Raw genomic sequence first — 22,717 nt, 5'->3', positions numbered from 1 at the left:
TGGCTGTTAGGGACCAAAGCTTTTCTTTTTTTTTTTTTTTTTTCTCTTTTTTAATATAGAGGTCATCATAGACTCAGGTGCAATTCAGGGGTCTAGAACAGAAAATAGTTTTAGATTATTATTTGATATAGGGATTTTTTTTAAAAGAAGATTATTGTGTTCTCTTTCTAACATGCCTAAACCCAAACTGTCATTCTAGCCTTTCTATTTTAATTTGACTGCTCATAAAAATGCTCTACATTTCTATAGAGGATAGAAGCCTTTCTCCTGCTGGTGTGGAAGGAGGATGCACTTGGCATATGTAGGGCAGACATAATGCTGTGGGATGTTCGGGAAATATGTGGTCAGAATACTCCCAAAGACAGCGCAGGGGAAGGAAAATGGAGTGCGTAACAGATATTTGCCCCTTTTAGGTCTCCAGTCCTATCTTGCTTGGACATTTATCTCTCTGTCATAGCTGTTCAGCTTTCCATCTTCAAGCCATCTGGAAACTATGAGCTTATCTTACAGATGTTAAAACTGGCTTTAAAAACAAATCTCAAATTTGGGCTGGGGAGATAGCTCGGTAGTCTAAGTGCCTGCCTGGCAAGCTCAAGGACCCGGCTTCCTTGGTACTGCATGCCATGCTAGCTCTGGAACCCCATCCCCGCATCCCACCTACTGATAGATCAACAAAGGTATGTGAGATCCAATTTGCAGAACAGCCAGGCAGCCCTGAGGCCATGGTAGACTGGTTATTCTAGTCTGAGGCCATGGTTTGTTGGAATGGGGGTAAAAGCCACAGAATGTATTGCACATTTCTTCTTCCTTTGCCATTTCAGAAAACACTCTGACACTGAACACAAAGAGGAAAGTCTTTCCTCACTGTTGATAATAGAAAATGTATCACTGAAATGCCAACAACTTTATATACCAGCACACACAAAGAGGATGACTGCTTGATCCAAAATTTCATTTAGCGTCATAACAACCTGCATTGCACATGGTGATATATAATCCTGGGTCCAGGGCCGTGTATTACACTGAAATCTGTGCAGCGCAACTGCTCTCACCTGCTTCTATGGTATATATGAGTTCTGCATTCTCCCCTTTGTCTTTGTCCAAAGCCGTCACTTGCAGAACAGCTGATCCCAAGGCAGCCGATTCAAACACAGATGCTTCGTACAGTGGGTTGGTAAAATAAGGGCTGTGATCATTAGCATCTTCCACATTCACAATGACTCGGGCCAAATTTCTTCGATAAGGAAACTCCTGATCTCTGACCTTTAGGCAAAACACAAGAAGGAGTAGTGCTCAGTTGGATGCCTGGCCTAGAGTCTGGGCTTCATCTGGGCCCGCAGCACTGATAAATTGATAGCACAGTCATGACACTCTGCTCTAGGTCTCTACATAGTGATGTCCTCCTTGACGTCTATGTTTAGAGCTGCTCATGGAATGGGGGACGGAGGCTCTTTTATGAGAAAAATCAAGAGTGGACTTTACGAGTTCAGTGCTCCATGGCCATCCATTCATTCAACAAACATTTATAGCTATCTGTCTATCAAATCCCAGGGTTGACTCTAGTGATTTAGTAGTGAAATGTGTACAGTCCCTATGCTCAAGAAGGTTAGAGTGGGGAACACAGACAAGTCAATAAGTGTAACACACAGTGCTATGTGAAGGCACGGGCTATGTCCGAAGTGCACTCAGAGTTGAAGAAGAGCCTAATCTAGTGTTCAGCTTCGTGGAAGAGGTAACAAGCCCAAGTAGAGGTGGCAGAAATGCCAGCATGTGGTGCCTTCCTGCAAGAAGATCCAATACTCGCAAGGGCTAAGAGGAGAGAGAGAGAGAGAGAGAGAGAGAGAGAGAGAGAGAGAGAGAGAGAGGCCAGCCTTAATTTTTAAAGTTGAGGTCTCAGTGTGACTTTATCAAAGCACTTCTCCAAACAATTCCCCATTTGTCACATGAGAGAAGGTTATAAATAATCCATTCTTTTAACCACTACCACATGGCTCTGCTATCATTTGAGGGAGTGTGAATCAAATGTGTCCTTTTGGCTTGTTCAGTTTCAGACTGCATAACTTCACAGAAAGATGCAAAGAAATTAGAAAATATACAGAAAAGAGCCATCAGAAAGAAAGAGGGCTTCATGGACAGCACCTAGAAGGAATGAGTGAAATGGCTAAAATGGCCTGGCTTGGAGAAAGGCAACCTCAACGACTTATTTGCTTTAAATATTCAATAACATAAATGATAAATGGTAAGGAGGGGCCAAACCGAATTCTATGTTGGAGGAAAGGATGAACAGAAATGACTTGAACTGCAAGAATAGAGTTAGTCACGGGCACAATGTTTCTTCATGCGACACTGACCCAGTGAAGATGCTGAACTTCTATCAATTTGCCGGCCATACCTGGGGGCCAACGTGGGCTCTTTACCTGCACTTGAATGCTAGCTCCAGATGTGCAGGTTCTTTGTCTGTTTTGTGTCCTCAGCACCCAGAGCACTGCATGATGGACACTACATGCATGAAGTATCTCTTGAGTGAATGAATGAATGAATGAATGATCAGAGGGATGAAGTGGATGACTGTGTGAGCTGCCCCTCCTGTCCCTTAGAGTTTTAGGTATAAGCCATAGCCAAGGGCAGGTGACATAAATTTCCTCTTCTCCAGAAAGGCTTTCCATCTCATGAGAGAAAAGTAGCAGGCAGTGGAAGATTACTTTTAGCTGCTTATGCATTTGTTGAGTCTTAGTGTATCGTAAAGCCAATCAGTACAAGGAATGAAGTGTCCGTCATCCAACCTGATCTTCAAGAGCACAGTAAGGCTCTGATGGACAATGTCCATGCATTGGCCATGGAGCTCTCAGGTTGTTAAAAATATATTATAAGATGCAACAACTAAGTGTGTTTCCTCTTAATCTCCACTTTTTTAATAACGTGATCCAAAAACACCCTATTTTAAAACTGAAGAAAATTCTCCCACATAATAGGAAGGAACATAAATGAACACCAATGCAGACTGAACAACTCTGCAGGGTTTGGTGTGTGTCAAGATCTCTTTTGTGTTCCTGCATGCAGTACTAGGTCCAAGGCCAGAGCAGTAAGTAGTAATTGGGTCTTTAAATGTTTTCAAGGACTGAGCACTGTACAGATTTCAAACGATTACCCTTATGACTAACTTCTACAAGAACCTCTTGTAAATATTTTTGCATTGTCTTCTGGAGGCAAACCAACCATACAGCCTGGGAACAGGGCTGGAACATTCCTTTCCTCTCAAGCCAGTCTGTCAGCCGCATTTACTGAGCTGCCAAAATCTGCAGGATTTGTCTAATGCTACAATGAAAAAAACAAATTTACTGCTACTTGCAAAACCAGAAGGGCCATATACTTCTAAGACTAAGGTGTTTGTGCCTTGCACTGGTAATGGTTGTCAAGAGAGCAAGACAGCAGCTTGATCCTACCATTACGTTGAGGATGTGCTTCTCCTGGGCCTCGTGATCCAACCTCTCCGCGGTATACAGCACGCCGGTGGTGGGGTCGATCCGGAATTTTCTCATGCTGATGGAGTCAATGCTGCTGTGTACAGTGTAGCTCAGCTTGTGCTTCTCATCTCGATCGGTGGCTTCAATCTGCAGTATTTCTGTATCTGGAAGCACATCCTCAGAAATTGTCACCTCATAATTTGGTTGAGAGAATTCTGGGCCATTATCATTATTGTCCAGCACTTTGATAAATACCTGTAGTTAAAAGAAGACAAGAGAAATGACTAATACCAGCTCACTCACTGCCAATAAAAGAGGTCCACTCTACCCCACCCCCGTGACCTTGGGTCCTAGCTTCTGCAGTTTTCTTAACATGTAGGAAGCTCTCTTATACAAATACTGTAATGAGAGGTTGACCAATACCAGTAGCTCACATAAGCAGGAATATAAATTATGAGTGATCAATATTCTCACTACTAGCTGAACAAATGAGGCTCTACCAGAAGGAGTAAGGTGGCCTTTGTCTTGTAAATTTTTACTATCAATGTTCTCCTTACCCATCTCTTCTCCTGGTGGAGTAATGTGGTGGGAGTGGCTGAAGGGGTAGAGTCACAGAGATGGAGGGAAGAGAGGGACAAAAATAGTCAGAGCTTCCACCTCCACTGTCCGCACCCTGTGGTTGTCCTTCAGATGGGAGGGGTACAGCCAAGGTCGTGGTGCTAGTGATGTATGAAATAGAAGTTTCCAAATCGATGTTTTCATAAAGTGTTGTGTTATGAAAGTTTCCGGTGAGATACAAAAGTAATTGCTTAATGTATGCTTTTGTAGTCCCTGCTCAGCTTTGACAATGATGAGCTCGTGCCTACCAGGGTTTCACCTATCCTCCTTTCATGCCCATTTGATATCCCTATTACTGTGAAACAAACACTAGCTATTATGTAATTTAAATATGTGTCCCTGGAAGATACTCTTAGAATAAACAAAAACACACATTTAGTAGTTTTGTTGTATCTAAATGGAGAATATACTTATCATCAGTTGGTGTTTATATTTCTCCAATTCCTTTAAGACATTTTCATATGTGTATGTGTAACTATATATTAATTTAATTTAATCTGGATATAAAAATGAGGTCCAAACATTGCAATTGGTTGATATATCTTTTAATTACATTTCCCTGGTGATTTCTATTTCCTTGCCAGTTTTGCATTGTTATTATTGGTGCTGAAGACACTGAACCATTTTTCTTTAGAGTCCAATAAGAACCCTGCTCATAACATCCCTGTGGTTTTATTCAAAACATCTTTCTGTTGTTTGTATTGTTTATGAATTGGTTGTTTGATCTAGGAGGCTCGAAAAAATTCAGCTTCAATTTCTTGTTCCTTTAAAAAAACATTCCTTGTGGCTGGGGAGATAGCTCAGTGGTCTAAGCACCTGCCTGATGTACACAAGGACCTGGGTTTGGCCCTCAGTATCACATGCTGTGCTGACCCCAGAACCCCAGGTGCATGCCTATAATGCCAGTGCTGGGGAGGCTGAGACAGGAGGATCACTATGAGTCTGAGCTATGTAGTGAGACCCTATACCAAATAAATAAGTAAAAATAAATAAAAATGAGAACATTTCTTCTAAATGATACAGTGTATTTCTGATGATGCATAATATTTAGCTCCCGCTCTTATTCTGTGATGCTAATAGCCCTAATCATTACATGGATTAACATTATTTAGTTAAAGTTTTCAAATATTAATATTTCAATTTTATTATTCTTTTGCATTTATTGGCTGGAATAGCTTTGCACAAAGAAATTTCACATTTTTATGGTTACTCTGAAATACAGTTTATACAAAAAAAGGCAAGGGCTGGCCAGATAGCTCAGCAGATGAAAGCGCCTGCTTAGGCAGAGTGCAGTGAGCGGGGTTCGATTCCTGTTGTGCCATGCTGCCCCTGCCCCTGGGGCGCAGTGAGGTGGCGACTGAGACTGGGAGTGGTGGCGCACGCCTGTAATCCCAGCACGTGGGAGGCTGAAAAGAGGAGAATCACTGAATCCGATCTAGGTAGTGAGACCCCTGTAGACCCTGTACTTAAATAAATAAATAAATAAATAAATAAATAAATAAATATTTTTTAAAAAGGCATGAAAAATTATTTAATTATTTCCTTCAATCATTGTGAAATAAGATGGTGGTGCCTTAAATCTTCTGGAAGTGAATAATGAGGCATTTCTTTCAAATATTATTACAAACTCATGAATTCAATGACATCTGACTGTTTCTGTCCAGTAAAGCTATTATGTGTACTGATGGATTGATACACAGTCTTTTCATTGATGTACGACTAGTCTAGTTTTGACTGGTGGGAATCTCTTCAGGTTGGCTCTTGAGGTTTTTTGATGCAAACCGAGGACTCTTCAATTACTAATTTCTCCTGGTAATTTTTGCTAGGGTTGTTTGTATGTTGGATTTTTTCTTGGTCCCAATCCTAAAGTATTCCTCTCTCCCCAAAGCCTTGGTTTCTTTTTAGTTAGAAATGGTAGTTAGAGACCGTAATCCAGTGGTAGGAGTGCCTGCTGCTTCTGTATTGGCCATCAGGCTTTGTTTATTCCCTGGACAGAGTAGGAAAGGATTTCTAAAAAGTAAATTTTTAGAGTTCATCCTGCTACTGTCATTTCACAATTAGGACACAGATTTTTTTTACTTAATGTCATTGCTTTCACTTTTGTTTCTCCTTTCACCCATGGCAGTGGTGCCTGCTCTCAAGTTAGGAATGATTTTACTCCACAGGGACTGTGCAAAACTGCCACTAGCAGCATGCCTTGCTGCTGCTGGCTGCAGGGATGCTGCTGACATCCAGCATGTGGTAGGCCAGGGATGCTACTAACCATGCTTCCCTGCATGTAGGGCAGCCCCCACAAGGAAGAGTGACCTAACTCCAATTGTTGTCAGTGTTGTTGAGACTTGCATGTGTGCTGCAGACAGCTCCACAGCAGTACGGAAGCGTGACTGACTAGAGTCACCAAAGCCAACGCCACAAGTCCTGTGTTGGTGTTGATTTCAGATATTTTCATTTTTACTTTTAGAAAAAGTGTATGGAGAGCAGCCCTGTGGCCATATTTTTTCATATTTTTGTTAGTATATATTTGTATCTAAGAATTGGGTTTCTTGATTAGAGCCAACCTGAAGAGATTCCTATTGGCCAAAACTAGACAATTTCAATGCTATTTCAGTGTTTTCCTTTTCTAAGGTTTTTATCATTTTTGGATTGTCACAGCAACATACGAGAATGACTATCTCTCACAGTCTTGCCAAAAAAGTCAGTGTTAAGATTTGAATTTTTTTTGCCAGTATGAGAGATGAAACATGCTATTTTAGTGTAGTTTTCGCACACCAAGAGCCATTTGCTTTTCTTTTTTGGTTGGGGCATTTATAACAGCTTATTCTTTTCCAGTTAGATGGTCTTTTTCCTTTTTCCTTTTTGTTAACGTGGGGAGATAAATTTCAAATCTGTTTTTTAATTTTGTTATGTACTTCATGTTGCCCACAGTGATTTTTTTTTTTTTGCTATGCTAACACGAACACATGGATCTTTTCTTCATAGGTTCTGGATGTAAGTCAGAGCTTAAAATATTATCTGTACTTCTGGCTTATAGATAAACACATCCATCTTTTAAAAATAGTATTTCTATATTTTCTCTTTTTTCATATATATATATATCTAACCCATTCGTAACTTTCCTGGCATATTTCATGAGGAATCTGGCATATTATCTGAAGAATGAATCCAGCTTTATTTTTTCCTGCATGTTCTGCATTTTCTAATGCTACTTTTCAAAAAACAACTCACTTTCCATTGATGTGAGCATCCACTTTTATTCTATACTGCATTTACATATGCAATTAGGGTATTTTTGGATTTTCTATTCTAATATGGTGACCTATCTTTTTTTTAAAAAATATTTTATACAGTAGTAATAAGATGTTTACTTGCAGAGGTTTTATGATACTTCTTATGTTTGGAAAGGCCAGGCTATCCTTTTTTTTTTCAAAGTTTTTCTGGCTGTGTTCTTCTTACATACTTTACAATCAACCTGTGTAGTTTAGCAATATTTTTAATTAGACTTAGGTTAGGTTAACCAAGGGAAAACAGATTTCTTTATAATGTGGTCTTCCTCTCTAAGAACATAGTTTCTTTTTTCTCTTAAGTTCAGTTCTGCTGTATTGGTTTTTTGGGATATTTTAGTTTGCCCCAAGTATGTCTTGAATTTTTTTTTTTTTTTCTTCATCAAGAACTGAGTTCAGAACCTTGTGCTTGCCGGGCAGGCCCCTGTGCCTCTGTGCTATCTCCCCAGTCCTTGAATATTCTTTAAAGGATGTGTTTATCCTAAGTGGGATGCTCCTTTTCAATGTCTTTTCATATTTTTTCATGAGCCATAAATACATCTAGGCTATTTTCTGTTCAATTTATAATGGTATTTTAGTACATTTTCTACTATTTGCAGTAGCTTTTCCAGTGAGTCTTTTAAGCTTTTTTAGATAAACCACCATTTTACATGCAGATAGAGCTGCTCTTCTCTTTCCTTTATAGTTCCTACTACACAGCCTGTTTTGTCTTGTCTACTCACATGTCTAGTATTAAGAGCACAACATTAAATAGCACTGGACGTAATAATGTTCTTATCTTTTATCTGACTAATAAAAATGATTCTAGGGCTGGTGAGATGGCTCAGTGGTCTAAAGCACCTACTTAGAACAAGCTTAGTAAAGCACAGGGACCACGGTTCAATCCCCCAGCACCACATGCCAGCCATCCCCGCCCCCTGGTGGGCTGAGCTGGCCACACACACACACACACACACACACACATAAAAAAAATAAAAAAAAATAAAAAATAAATGTTAAAAAAATGATTCTAATGATTCCCTACTGTATAATACATTAGTAGTTAGTTGCACTGCAGGAAGCTGTTTAGTTTTTTGAAATGAATGTGGGCAGGCCATGGCCGGCTTTATAAACAGTTACACTATCACTCACTTTAGTACAGATATACTTTTAGAATAAAAGAAAAGGGACAATGTTATCACTTCTGTGACAGAACAACTTGTGCTTGGGAATAATTCTAATATTGGACAAACTTTGTCCTGTAGTTTGTGCTAGAAACAGCGTTGAAAAGTTTGCTAATAAGAGTTTCAGGTATTATTTTCATCTTCCATATATGTTAAAAAATACTACATTCTGTGAATACATTTCTTTCCTCTAAAAGATCCAATTTAATGTAGTCAGGATGCTAAAATACTTGTGTTCACAGAGGCAGTTATATTAACGGATGAAAAAGCCTTTCTGGCCAGCAAGCCTGCCCTGACCTTCACTAAGTTTCAAAGTTGATGTGCTCTTGAAAAGCTTGCCTCTTTCTGCTTCCTTTGTCTTGAGCCTAATCTACAGTCAGAACAAGTGTTTCTCTGTAAAAGACTTCCTTCTCCTCATTTGCTTTTTATTTCCCACAGTTGGGGCCATTTGTGAGCTCCAGAACTAACAAACAAAGCAAAGTAACTCTCAGAGATGTTGCGTTCAAAATGGTAATTGAAATGCCTAAGGAAGTACAATGGAATCAAAGCAGGAGGAAACCTGAATATAGGAAGTCTCTTCAGAGCTGGTTTCATTCTGCCCACCACAAACACTCTGGGTTGTGTGAGCTCTTCTAAACTGCGTCTGGGTAGAAGCCAAGTCCTGCCTTACAAAGACTCATGGCATGAAGCATCTACAGGGGCAGGTTGTAGGGTAAGAGCTCTGCCTTCTATTAGAACCAATTAAGTCCTAAATTATTGAAATTCTGTGCTGCTTCTGCTGGCCTTTCAAAAACATACTGAAAACATCTTATAGCTGGGATTCCAGGGAGATGCCTCTTATAGTCTCTCCAAGCTCAACGCACATGAGTCTTTAAGATTTTTAAAGTTTTGTTTGTGAATGTGTAAGCTGAAAAGTCACATCAGCTTGTACTTGTTTTACAGTGTGCAGATCAGTATGATGTTGATTTCTTAGACTTTATATCCCTAGTTAGGCAACATGGAAAATACAAAGGGAGGTGTCCAAATGCTCTAGGGCAAGTGCAGCTTTGATGGAGCCCAGGTCCTGTGGAGACAGACCTGTGCTTACCCTGTCATATTGTTTCCATGGGCACTGAAAGTCACACTGACACTAAGAGCGAAGACTTGTAGCATGTAGGTGAACAAGGATATGTGTAGATATTATGTTCTTTGCTAGAAAGAAATTTTCAAAATAAATGAAGGACATGACTACTCAGATCAGGAACATTAACTGCAACATTATTTCAAATAGGAAGTTTTCTGCTGCCTCTAAAATGGGAATACACTTACAAAAACTGATTTTTCTCCCACATTATCAGGCCAGATCTATTACATATAATTAAACTTCATCACTCCTTTTTTGGGGGGTACCAGTGTTGTAGGCAGCTGAGCTAGATAGAAATATTATAGGCAGTGAGATGGGGCTGAGCCTTCTGGGGGCCAGTATGAAGACAAGATGCCTCGCAACGATGAGAGAGACAGACAAGTCTGCTGTGGGACAGACCTCAAGACAAAAGATTAAATAAACACACCCACATATCCCTAAGGATAGACACCAGGGATTGATATTCTAAGTAGGTATCCATCACCTTGGACAAGCCAGCAAGAGTCACTGACCGGCTACAGGAAGAGCCTCTGCTCCGTACTCATGCTCCTTTGATACAGCCCTCACTTTCCCATTTGGTCCTGGATTTAATCAGTTTTTACCTGGGTGATTATGCTTGTACGCTTTCTGGTTGACCACAGTGCTGCCCCATCTTGTGTGTGAGTTCCCATGCTTTCCAACTTAGACCCGCCTCACCTCGTGTTTCTGTTCTATAGAAACTCTAGAAAAGACAGGTTCCCTGGCAATCCACTTGGGCCCCCCTTCTGTCCCTCTCTTGGATGGAAGCTTTCTTTCTCTCAATAAATATATTCTGCTCTTAACCTCCATTGTTCCTAACATGCATGCTTTGGCTTTAAAAAACACGAGCTCATCCCAGGTGTCTTTCATGTTGAGAGTTTCATCCCCCTGTTTCACCAGGAACCAAACTGAGGATGTCAGGCTTGCCAAGTAGGCACTGTGCCACTGAGCTAAAGCCCCAAGCCTTATCGTTACATTTTAAAAAGTCTTATATTTTAAGAGTCAGCATGCTGCCTATTTTATCTGCATGCAGTTGTAGTTGCTTCGTGTTTTCTTGATCTAAATATACAAGGAAGGGTTGGGCCCCTGCCTTCTTTACCTACTAATGATAGGTTCCAGGCCAAGTAAAAACTGCTACATTATCCTGGCCCTGATTCAACATGGCTGAATTCCAAAAACAACAGCTTTATCTTCCCAATGACCACTTTCTCCTTCCCCACCCCAGTCCTGGATACGCTTCCGGTATTTACAAGGGAGCTGCCTATCAGCTACTTGTATGTCACTGAACCTGCCCCTTAAACTCCATCTCTAGCAAAAGTTCGTAAAGTCCCAGGCTTCCTGTCTCAGGGCCGAGGATCCCCCCATCTTCCTGCTATCACCCTTGCCATGACTTCGGTTAATAAAGGCTCCCTGTCCCCTACTTTATTTCTGCGTCTCTGCTGTGCTGCCGCTGAAAATCCTAACAGCTAAAAGGCAGGTGACACTAAAGCAGATGAGAGAAAACCTTTCACAAGAGAGATGTTCCTGGGTGTTTCTTGATTTAGACTCATGGAACAGGGTTAGCAAAAGGATTTGCTTTCTCCATCGTTTTAAGCGGATGTGGGGTGGAAGGGAAGGGATAAGACACAGCCAAATCTTCAAGACAAAATCTGCTTTCTGGGAAAGCAGGCTTGTGATGAAGTCTACATGTAGCGCATAGAAGAATAGTAGAGCTTCAGAGGCTAGACAGCGAGGGTTATTTCCGAGAAGCAGGTCATACCTGCCCAGCCTCAGGGAACACAGGCCCTCTGGCAAACAGGCTGAGGCCTAGCTCGATGAGCTTACCTTCGTGAAGCATAAGAATTTTGGAGATTATTAGAATTGGCAGGGTTGGCTGTGAAGCAGAGAAGTACAAACTGGTTTTTCTATCTTTATAAATCCAGAGTAAAACTTGGATAAGAAAAACTTATTCCAATCACAAAATCACTCATCCTGAGGTCCTGAATTGAATCAACGTTATTTTTAGATTACTGGCCCATAATTATCTCTGCTTTTACATATAACAACGAAAGTAACATACCTCGCTTGTAGCGACCAGGTATGTTATCCCAATTTTAAGTTGAAAATCAAATTTGTTAATAATCGTTCAGCACTTTAAGCTTCCAAGAACTAGGCAGCTGAGTTAGAAATATAAGCAGCAGTCAGGGTTAGGCCCTCTAGGAGATGGGATGGCAGACAAGAGACACTGCAACTCTGAGAGAGATAGACATTCCCACTGTGGGCCAGACCTCAAGACAAAAGATTAAATAAAACACCTCCATGTCTTCCTCAGGGTAGACATCAGGGGTTGATATTCTAAATAGGTACCCATCACCTTAAAAAAACCCAGAAGAGTCACTAATACATCCGCCTACAGGAAAAGCTCCTGTTCTGTATCCGTGTCCACTTGCCCTGTGTCTCAGGATTCACTTCTCCATTTGATCCTGATCTAATCAATGTTAGCTGAGCAATTATGTTTGTAATCTTAGGTCTGCCTCACCTCTGTGGTTTTGCTCTATAAAAATGCCTAAAAAAGACAGGTTCCTTGGCAATGCACTTAGGTTGCCTTCTGTGCCTCTCTTGGACAGGAGCTTTCCCTCAACAAATATATTCTGCTCTTAACCTTTGTTATTCCTAAAATTTATTCTTCAATTTTAGAGAACAGGAATTCATCCCAGATATCTTTCAGGTTTGGAGTTTCTTTCCTTTATATCAGAACTTTCCAAGAACATTTTTTCATTCTTATAACAACCCAGAAAGAATGTAAGGCTTTTTCCCCTTGAGGAAGAAAATATTGAGCCGCTTTCCTGGCATCATGCAGGGACAGCAGTTTGTCAAGTGCTGACTCAGACTTGGGATCGGGCTTCTTTCTTCACATGCTATGCTTTTCCACAATGAACCACATTGCATATTTGCATAAAGAAATGATTAGGAGAAAGTTTGTATTTTTTTTACTTTTATACACCTAGGCAAGTTACCTAAACAGGTTTTGCCTCCATTTCTCACTGGTAACTGTAAATAATGATAATTTTTGATTTAACTTCCCTAGTGTTACAGGGAATCGAGAAAGTAGTTGTTATCTGCTACCAGGCCTTACTATGTATTTTTATCCACTGACCTCTTGAGAGAGGCACAGGGTTAATTCACTTGCGTCTGTTACGAAGGTGCAGTAGCTCAGAGAGTTTTGGTGGCTATTAGTGGGAAGTTGCTCAAGTCTGCAATGGCTGATTCTTGGCAATGTGTGTGATATGCTAATAAACTCAGCCTGTTGAGATCGAGCTTACGAACAGGTTGGGTATTCTGTTGTCATTCCCAGCTCCGAGGCGGTCTGTGAAAGTTGACATCAAGCCTTCCAAGCGGCCACTCAAAAAACTTCCTGTTCTTTGGAACAGAAATCCAGGATCTAATTTTGCCTTTTGAAAGCATCACAGTATAGTGTTTGAAAGATCCTTATCTGGAATCTCATTGCTTATGTCAGAATCACAAGCTTGAAACCACATCCACTCCTGAGAAGTACAAGTTCCTAAGTTTAATTCCTGTACAAAAATAAATAAATAGGGCCGGCCAAATAGCTCAGTGGATTAAAGCGTCTGCAAGCAGGAGCAGGGGCCAGAGGTTTGAGCCTTAGTCCTGCTGTGCCAGCCCAACCCCCGGGGGCATGCTGAGAGGGCATTTGAGCCTGGACATGGTGGCCTGCGCCTGTAATCCCAGCTCTAGAGGCTGTGAACAGGCAGATCGCTATGAGTCTGATCTAGTAGTGAGATCCTGAACAGCATGTAGACCCTTCCCTAAAATACAAAATAATAATAATAATAAAAAATAAATACAAACAAAATACATCTACCATCATCATCCCAGAGTTCTGTAGGCCAGAAGTCAAGACCAGCATTTGGCATGGATGCGTTCCTTTTTGGTCACTCTTAGGATTGCTCTGCTCCAAGTTCCTTCAGGTTGTTCAGGAGTACAGTTCCTGGAGATGACAGGACTAGGGTCTCTGTTTCTCTGGTGGCTGCCAGCTGGGAGTACCTCTCAGCTCCCCAAAGCTACTGAATTCCTTGTCCCGCTGTTCCTTCTTCATCAAACTATTAATGGTGTCTCAAATCCGTCTCATACTGAGAGTCTCTGACTTTACCTTTTGTTTCCTTTCTTCTGACTCTAGCTAGAGAAAAGTAACTGCTTCAGGGCTTGTGTGATTACATTGTGCCTACCTGGAACCTGGGTAGTGCAGGACCCATTTTCTGCCTTAATATCTGTAACTATAATTTTATCTCCAGTGTTCCTTTTGACACATAGCATAACATGACAATCTCAGATTAGAGTGTGGACACCTCCCGGAGATAGAGGAAGACCAACGACAAATAGTGCCTGACTCACAAAGTAACTAAATTAAAGACCCTCTCCATCTTGTCCCATATCGTCCCATTTGTCCCAAATGGCCTCTTATCACCTTGTAACATGATTCCACTAGTTCTCTGTAGTATGATAAGATGCCCAGGCCCCTGCCCTGAGCCTGGAATTAATTACTTCTACAAGGAATCCTGGTTCTTCAATACACTAAATTATATATAAAAATCATAGTCTGAAAATGAGGCATGGAATCCCCCTAAAGCAACTTTGGAGTGCTCAGTTGTGTTTGGAGATTAGGTAAACTCGTCCCTCTTGGAACTCCATCCTTCCTGCAGAGCCCCAAGCTCTGCCTGGATGTTTTCTAGAAGTCAGAATAGTCAATGTGCCTCATTGCTTCTTATCCTGTCTCCAGCTCCAGCACAGACAGCGTCACCTTGCTCGCATCCTTCCCTGCCAAGCCAGGTGACCTTGCTCACCTCTGAATCAGAGACATCAACCTGGGGACCAATTTGGTACTACGCTATGTTAGAAAATGTACAATAGCATCCCACACAAAGTAAACACGTTTTTGTGCGGAGCCCTCTGCCCATCTCGCCATGAGGTTTTGGTACATATTGGGAGTCTCTGTTCTTTCGTTCACTCCCTATGAAATCTTTGCAACTTTAAATTCCCTTCTTATATTCTGTGCTCAACTAAGCAACCTCAGCAAAGAAAAAGGATGTTTATTCATCATCAGGTTTTGTAGCTCTGAGGCCCAAGAATCCTAGGAGAGCTGGGAGAATAGAACAAAATGAAGATGAAGGGCTGGTTTCCCTGTAGACGCTGAATCCCCGAGGCTCTGATTTATTTGACATTTGTGGGGTAAAATTCAACATGTTATTTATGGCTGATTTGAAGCCAGAGTCATACCATGTTTTATGATCCTAAATGAACAAAGGAGAGAAAAGTTCTCTGAGGAATACTGAGCAGGTGTCTTTGGGCTCCAGGACATTTATTTAGTCATATGGAAGGGGATATGTGTTTGATGGTGAAATCATTAAGTCGCCTAAGGTCACAGATTGGAACATGCCTAAGTGGTTTCTAAAAGAAACCTAGAAGGCCTTTCATTCCCCAAGCATCCCTTTGTTAAAATGTCCCTGACACTAGCAATGTTGACTAATTCAGAAAATCCTTCTTGTCAGCACCGCCAAGGAGGCTTTGGTAAATGTGAGAGAGACCTAACTTGGAAGAGGTTAGTGGGATGCTCGGGTCTAACATAGGTCGATTCCATGGAGTGATGGTTTTTGGGTGGTAATAATGTAATATTGTTACACAATTTATACTTTAGGAACTAATTAGTCCTTACTTCAGAAGAAGGAATCTACTCTGGAACCTCTAGAGTGATTAGAGGAAGTTGCGAGGCAATCTCCTGACACTCTCTACTGACTCTGTAGTCTGACTCTGCTGGGCTTTGTGTCTAGATGTCCCCCAAAGCCTCAAGCAGCCGTGGTGGAGGGGCCTTCCCAGGGGTGGCTGGATCTACAGCATGTGATGCTGGGATCAAGGCTGCATGGCTAGCAGGTCAGTGCACGGAGGGGTTTGGCATAGCTCTGGCTAGGACCAAGGGCGTGAGTGCTATGCCCACCCTAAGGTGGGTAGCCTGCATACACTATGAGGAATAGAAAGAGTCTTGTCTCCATCCTCTTGTAGCTTTTGCTATCTTGTGGGACCCAGGAACTGTTCCCATGATGCCTCTTTGCCATGTGCCACCCTGCGCCCTAGAGGCAGCTGACCGCAGACTGAAACCTTTACAAATTATGAGCCAAATAAAGCTTTTCTTTCTTAACTTTGGGTGTCAGGTATTTTGTCTTGGAACATGAGAGAAGTAGCTAAGACAGACCCCTTGAAAGAGGACTTCTTTTAAGCGCAGCGAATTCTTGAACTCTTGAATTATTCTAGATAGTAACCTAAATCTAATCAACAAACACAGGACTCAACAATGTGTCTATTCAAAGTCTTATAATATATGTTTGCATATTAATTTTTTAAATAAGGCATATCAACCATCCATATATAAAACTTGGTATCACTTGCTGGGCACAGTAGCAAATGCCTATGGTCCTTGCTATGCAGAAGCATAGGGCAGGAGGAACTCTTAAGCAGAGTTCAAGACCTGTCTGGACAATACAGTGAGAATTTGTTTCAAAAATCAAACAAGCAAAACTAAATTCAAAACTAAAAAAACCAAAACTAAAACCAAAACGACATGAAAAAAATTCCTACAAAATCCTGCATTTCTGTACCCACCTACTACAACTCCTAGCCCATAGTGCAAACTTTAAAAATGTTCGTGGAATAAATGGTGTTAAATGGATTTTTATCTGGGTTGAATGAAACTCTAAAATAAATTAGTTTTCTTTTCTTTCCGTTTTTTCTCCTTCCTTCCTTCCTTCCTTCCTTCCTTCCTTCCTTCCTTCCTTCCCTCCCTCCCTCCCTCCCTCCCTTCCTCCTTCCTTCTTTCCTCCCTCCCTCCCTCCCTCCCTCCCTCCTTCCTTCCTTCCCTCCCTCCTTCCTTCCTTTTTCTTTCTTTCTTCCTTTTTTCTTTCTTTCTTTTCCCCCTTCCTCCCTCCCATCCTTTCTTCCTTTGGCCAACATTAATCAGTTGTGTGTTTTGGAGATCCAACATTCTAAGAACTGCTGAATGTGTCATATCCAATATTCATTCCAAAAATATTTAACAAGTATCCATAACATTTTGGGCATATTGAGTACCATTAATTGAATAGGTATAAGATCCCAGAGAAAAATCTAGAAATGAGTATGATTCTATGCCTTACTTATGTTTTGCTCAAATATGCTTTGAGTTTTTAAGTAGAATTAAACAGTAGAGGCTGGATACACTACGAAGTGGCTAATTTAAAAATCTAATTTAAATTCACATTATAGTGAATTAGCACTGAAGACATACTGCAGGTGGTTTGTGTTATACTAGTCTTCAGAGTATACTTTTAGACAGTGCAGGTCCCTTGGGATCTCAGTCATAGCGTCCTTTCCATGTGTACAGTTATTAATCTTGAAAATGCCCTAAGCAGTATGGTTTTATGTAAGAAGATCATATAATTTATTGTTCCAATAGGGGTAATTTTGAGAGTAAATGAGTAATATTAATAATTATACCAGTGCAACAGGTAGAAATGGGACTCTTTAAAGCAAATAGGGTCACATGGTCATCCTGGTTGCCAGAAAGGGATACGGGCTGGAGGATCACGAAATATGACATATTGGTTGCCTAAGTCACTTTCCTTCTGGGATACATTAAAAGAAAAAGTAAAGGGGCTGCACCAAAATGAATCCAATTGTTTCCTTTAAGTCTTCCCCATTCTGTAATTGCAAATAGACTTAAAGGAAAAAGTCAAAGATTTTTAAAACAGCTTTAAGCTAAGAAGCTATTGGCTAAAAAAGCTCATGAAATACTCTCCTTCACTCCTTTGTAAAAGTGATTAGTTCTAAAAGCTCATGTGATATTTAAAATAAATCAGTGCTTGCTTTCTTACAGGTTGACAAAAAATCCTGCTCACTACCTGGAGCAATGTGCTGAGAAAGACTCTGAGGGTACTGCTAGGGACAAAAAGGCAAAGAGCTTGATCAATCAGTGGTGCCTCCTGGGATCACAGAGACATGAGAGAAAAGCAAGCAGAAGAGAAAAGCGCAACACACACACACACACACACACACACACACACATACACACACACACACACGCGCCAGTCTTTGCCAGTGCTGGGCTATGGAAGTCTCTGATAAAAATGGAACATCTTAGAGTCAAGTAGAGTCAAGGCAAATCCATCTCATATTGATTCTTGCTTAGGGAAATGAACTAAGCAGTTGAAGATGGCCAGAAGCTTTCCGTCCCTTCTGTTCTGAACGCCCTTCCATATGCATTCAAGAAACCAATGTAAGAAAAGGTCCCTGAGCCAAGCTACAGGTTAGCATCAGGAAGCTCCCTAGCAGTGGGGTCAACACATCAGTACCCTGCATCCACTGGACCACCAACACAGAGAGCGGTCGCACAGAAGCTAGAACGTGAGAACAGGGTTCCTATGTCCCTGGGTTTGTTCTTTGTTAAGGCTGTATGACTTTAGATGGTGGAGAACTTCCACATTTACTGTGAAATGCAGTCAGACTGTCAATATTTTCTAGTTTTAACTTTCATTGATTAAAAAATGAGGAGGTGAAGAATCTCACAGAGTGTCATGAAGACAACATAGATATCTTTCTGTTGGAAAACTCAAGAAAAGTTGTCAGAGACAAATCTACAGCAAGGAGTAAGAAACAAATGTGCTGCTTAGGCAAGCACAGGGCCTGGGGTTTGATCCCTGGCACCACATGCTGCACTGGCCCTGTCCCTGGGTGTGCTGAGCTGGCCACAAAGACTGGACATGGTGGCGCATGATTGTCATCCCAGCACTGGAGAGGCTGAAAACAGGAGGATCACTATGAGTCCAAGCTGTATAGTGAGACCCTGTACCAAATACATTAGAAAAAAAGGAACAAATGTGTATCATTCTTCCATGCACAATCACAGCATCTTGAAAGAGGCAGCTAAGTCATAAATACCATGGAAGAACCCTTGTTTTATGTTACTCTTTAAAACGATCTTCTTGAACACTATAAGTTTGTGCGCATTATTTACTACTTACTAGACATTGTTTTCATTGCCTGAAATCCTGATTTTAGCAGAACTTCCTTCATCCTGACATCTAGTAAGTTCTCACCTGAGTGACAGCAACATTTGTCCCGTCGGTGACTTCCACAGTCATGTTATAGACAGACCTCTGCTCAGCATCCAAAGGCTTTGCAATGACAATGGTCCCGACCCCCTTCTCTGCGTCAAAAGAGCTGTCAAAATTCCCCCCTGGTGATTTCGCAGAAACAACATGAAATTAGTACATCTGAAAACTTATTACACAGGCTGAAGCACATATCTTTAGAGGGGACTCTTAAAAATATTTTGTGGCCAGCACCCACCCCTATGGTTCAACGTTATACACCTTAAATGGGATGTCTTTACTTCTAACTTAATTCATATTTCAAAATACAGCCTCCACAATGCATAAAAATGTCACAAAAAGAATGTATTGCAAAGAAAACCCTCAGCAGTAATGTTAGAGCAGTGAAGCATAAACTGACTCTACAAATTATTTACAAAGCTGATGGTCCTTCTGCCCCTTGTGGCTTCTGGGCTTGAAATGTGAGGTCCTTTTGTTTTTCTAAAGCAGATTAAGTTATAAGTAAACAGATAGTCCAGTTATTATTGACAAAAATGAGTAGATACATTTGTTCTAGGATTGACGGTAAACATTTGGCTGGTAGACTTAGGATTCCCTTGGTTAAATGTCAGAAATAAAATTTTGACTGTGGAAAATAAGAAAAAGTACACAAATAAATTCTGTATGAAAAATTCTCTATCTACAAACTGAGATGTCTATAGTAACAGTTTTTGTCATCTTGACAGTATGAATTAATTTTTTCCTAAAATAATAGAAACTTATAAATTGGGAAAGAAGGAGGGCAAATACTACCTGATATTGCACTAACTTACAAGACAATTTATGTAAAGGTTTGCAAAACTTTTGTTTCTCCCTCTTGGGGCCAGCTGTCACTTATAGATTGTTAATGGCTTGCTTAAAACAACACTGGCGTTGTTAAAATTACTGCTGAAATTTCCAACTTTGTGAACCCAAATGTGGCTTATGGGTTTCTCAAAATGAAAAAAACAAAACAAAAAACAACAAACAGTTAAGGGAGACAAAGGATAATGATATAAATACTAGAATACTTTTAATTGTGTTAATTATATTGGTACATGTTCATAAACTCTACTTTATTCTTAAGTTTCATGCTATTAACTAATTTTGTTTTTGGATAATTTTATTTAGCTATAGCACACTGGGCAATGCACTTACTGGATTTCATATTTCAGAAAAGAAAACTAGACACTTTTTTTTTTTTTTTTCGGAAACAGGGATTGAACTCAGGTCCTTGCCCTTGCCAAGGAAGTGTTTATTCTATTGAGCCATCGCCCTGGCCCCAGTGAGAGGAAAGTGTTTTTTTTTTTTTTTTTTTGTGGTACCAGGGATTGAACTCAGGACCTTGCACTTACCAGGCAGGTGCTTGTTCTACTGAGCTATCTCCCAGGCCCTAGACTCTTATTACACTCTACATTTTTAAATTTCTTTTTGCTGATCAATGAATAATTCACTTTTATGATATTGCAATTATAAATGAGTATATGAGTTAAAGGAAATGAAAATTTTACCTGAATTACTAGAATCTGATGTACATGACACAAAATAAATGATACGATTTACTTTTAGAAAAAGGGCTATGCATATTTCAAATACCTATTGCTTCCAGCTGTCATATACACTTAAGATTATTTAATTTCTAGAGAGAATATAATTGCCCTTGACATTTAATTAAAGTTATGGAGATACAGGGGTAGCAGAGCACTGCTTAGAAATGACATACTTTTCAAAAATTTCATCGAAAAAGAGACTCATCTTGCAATTAATATCTTTAATTGATGTACTGAGAAGCACTAATCATTAACTCAAAAACTCTTTTGAAGACTAAGACAAGCAGGAGTGGGCTGGGGGTCTAGGGTGCCAAGAGAAGTGAGCTTAGGACACCACTTTTCATTCGAGAAGAACGTTTTACGTGACTAACTGACTGGAACAGAATGGAGGCTGGTTGAAGTGTCTGGCATCAGGGTCTTAGAAAAATTATTTGCTATCAAGTGATAACATTCTGAAAGAAAGTTTGTCCTGGAAACTTTCCAAGAAAGCACAGAACATGGCTTCATAAAATGGAGAAGAAAGACAGAGGAGGAATCAACTTCTGCAGCTATTTCTAGTGGGTGGCATTAAATCACCTTCAGAATATTTTTATAGAAGATGTCTACTTTCTTCAATCTAAGGACTTATTATTAATATTTTTTTGTATAGTAAAGGATTATTAGCTAATGTTAATTAATTTGGAAAGTAAAAATTCATAGGCCCAGGCAAAATAGAAATAATGTAAATTAAACTTTTTTTGGGGGGTACTGGGGATTGAACTCAGGACCTTATGCTTGCCAAGTAGGCACTTACGCCACTGAGCTATCTCCCTGGCCCAAATTATGCAAATTATAAAACCAGTTTAAAAGACCAAAGAAAATAAACTTGAAGAACAGAAAAGAAAACATCTCAGTGTTCAGCTGCTGCTTAAATGACAAAAATCTTATGTGCTGTTGTTGACTAAAATCTGCATTTTTCTCAAAAGAAAAAAACACAACACTCCACATACGCAGTGGTATAAAATTCACATGTCTTATATATGTCATATGCAGCCCGAGTGTGCTTTGTCTTAGTCTTTTTTTTTGTATCAAATTACGTTTTCAGCAACTTCTATGACTTATTTTTTACAATGCTCTTTTTTCCTCCCTCTCCCGCTGTGGTATACATGCTCCTGTCTTTCTTTCATTCACTTTTACTGTTTCAAAACTCCAGACTGGAAACCCTTAAATGAGCAGGAGCGATCCCACTTAAGAGAGCCAACAGAGAGTGCCTCAGTCTCCATGTATGGCTAACAATCTCTGATACTCATTTGCAGGACATTTGCTCCTAGTTAAGCAAAGATTTCATGTAAAACAAGATCCTCCTTGAGTTTTCAAATGAATTTCTGACAAGGGACACAGAATCTAGACCAGCAGTTCACCGTCAACCCTTGCACAATTTAATACCCTACACTTTAGCATCCTGTTTCATAAACGACTGTATTTCTCCCCCAGGCCTCATTTTTCAGGTTCCCATTTATCCTGAAAGGTGACTCATTTTTGTCAGAAACTATATCCAAATCATCTGGGGTGAAGATATCCAAATGGAAGGAGTCCACTTCACTAGAGGCACTCTGTTTAAACAAGGTGTGCTTCCTCAGAGCCAGTAATGGAACATGCAAAGCCAGGGTGTGTTTGGTGCAACAGCATGAGGCTAAATAAAGGTGGGGGAGGGAGGGACACTGCAGAGCTGGTTTGAGTTTCAACAAAGTGGAAAATTAGAAATGTCACAGCCTGAGCGTTGCTGCAGGGGTGTGCGGCAGAAATGGTTAAAAGCAAGGTTGTGAACAGCCCACATAGCAGATAATTGACATAAGGGACATTTCTTTGACCATTTTTGGTCAAGACAGGTGTCATAGAGTAAACAAAGAACCAAAGAGGTGCACTGGATTTCTACTGGATTCTAAAGTTAAACATAGCCAGTAGGGATGTCCTACAAAAGACCCTAAAATAGGACATGAATGAAAACACTGAGCCAGGAGCTACTGCTTGAAGGTGCTGGGTCACAGGGCATTGGGCCATGATTGAATCAAGATTTTCTTTAGAAATGTGTAGAAGCTCCACCACCTCTCCATCTACGGATTGAATGGTGAAAATTTCAAGCCTCTCTGTTAGAGAAGCTTCTAGATCCCCTCCTTCATGTGTGATTCCATCCCACTGCACATATAGCTTTATAAATACCATCCCAAATCTAGTAGTCATGAAGGGAGAAGTGTTACAGGAGAATCTTCCAAAATGCTGAGTGGAGGGCCAGGGAGATGGCTCAGTAGGATAAGAGCTTCCCTGGCAAGCAAAAGGGCCTGAGTTCAATCCCCAGTTCTGCCAAAAAA

General features: G+C 40.5%; 1 protein-coding gene across 1 annotated transcript in view; it reads right to left on the bottom strand.

Moving 5' to 3' along the window:
• The window catches only part of Fat3 (FAT atypical cadherin 3), a 574,624-nt gene that overhangs the window by 104,711 nt on the left and 447,196 nt on the right, over positions 1-22,717 (bottom strand). Inside the window, exons 6-8 of the mRNA XM_004644764.2 lie at positions 18,787-18,926; positions 3,444-3,719; positions 1,053-1,263 (exon numbers count right to left, since the gene is read on the bottom strand). Coding sequence (XP_004644821.1) covers positions 1,053-1,263; positions 3,444-3,719; positions 18,787-18,926 — 627 coding nt within the window. The remainder of the gene's footprint in view (positions 1-1,052; positions 1,264-3,443; positions 3,720-18,786; positions 18,927-22,717) is intronic.

The sequence above is a fragment of the Octodon degus genome, unplaced genomic scaffold, assembly GCF_000260255.1.
Source record: "Octodon degus isolate 3935 unplaced genomic scaffold, OctDeg1.0 scaffold00209, whole genome shotgun sequence".
NCBI classification, from domain to species: domain Eukaryota; kingdom Metazoa; phylum Chordata; class Mammalia; order Rodentia; family Octodontidae; genus Octodon; species Octodon degus.
Note: the sequence above shows the minus strand (reverse complement) of the source record. Positions and strands in the feature narration are given on the sequence as shown.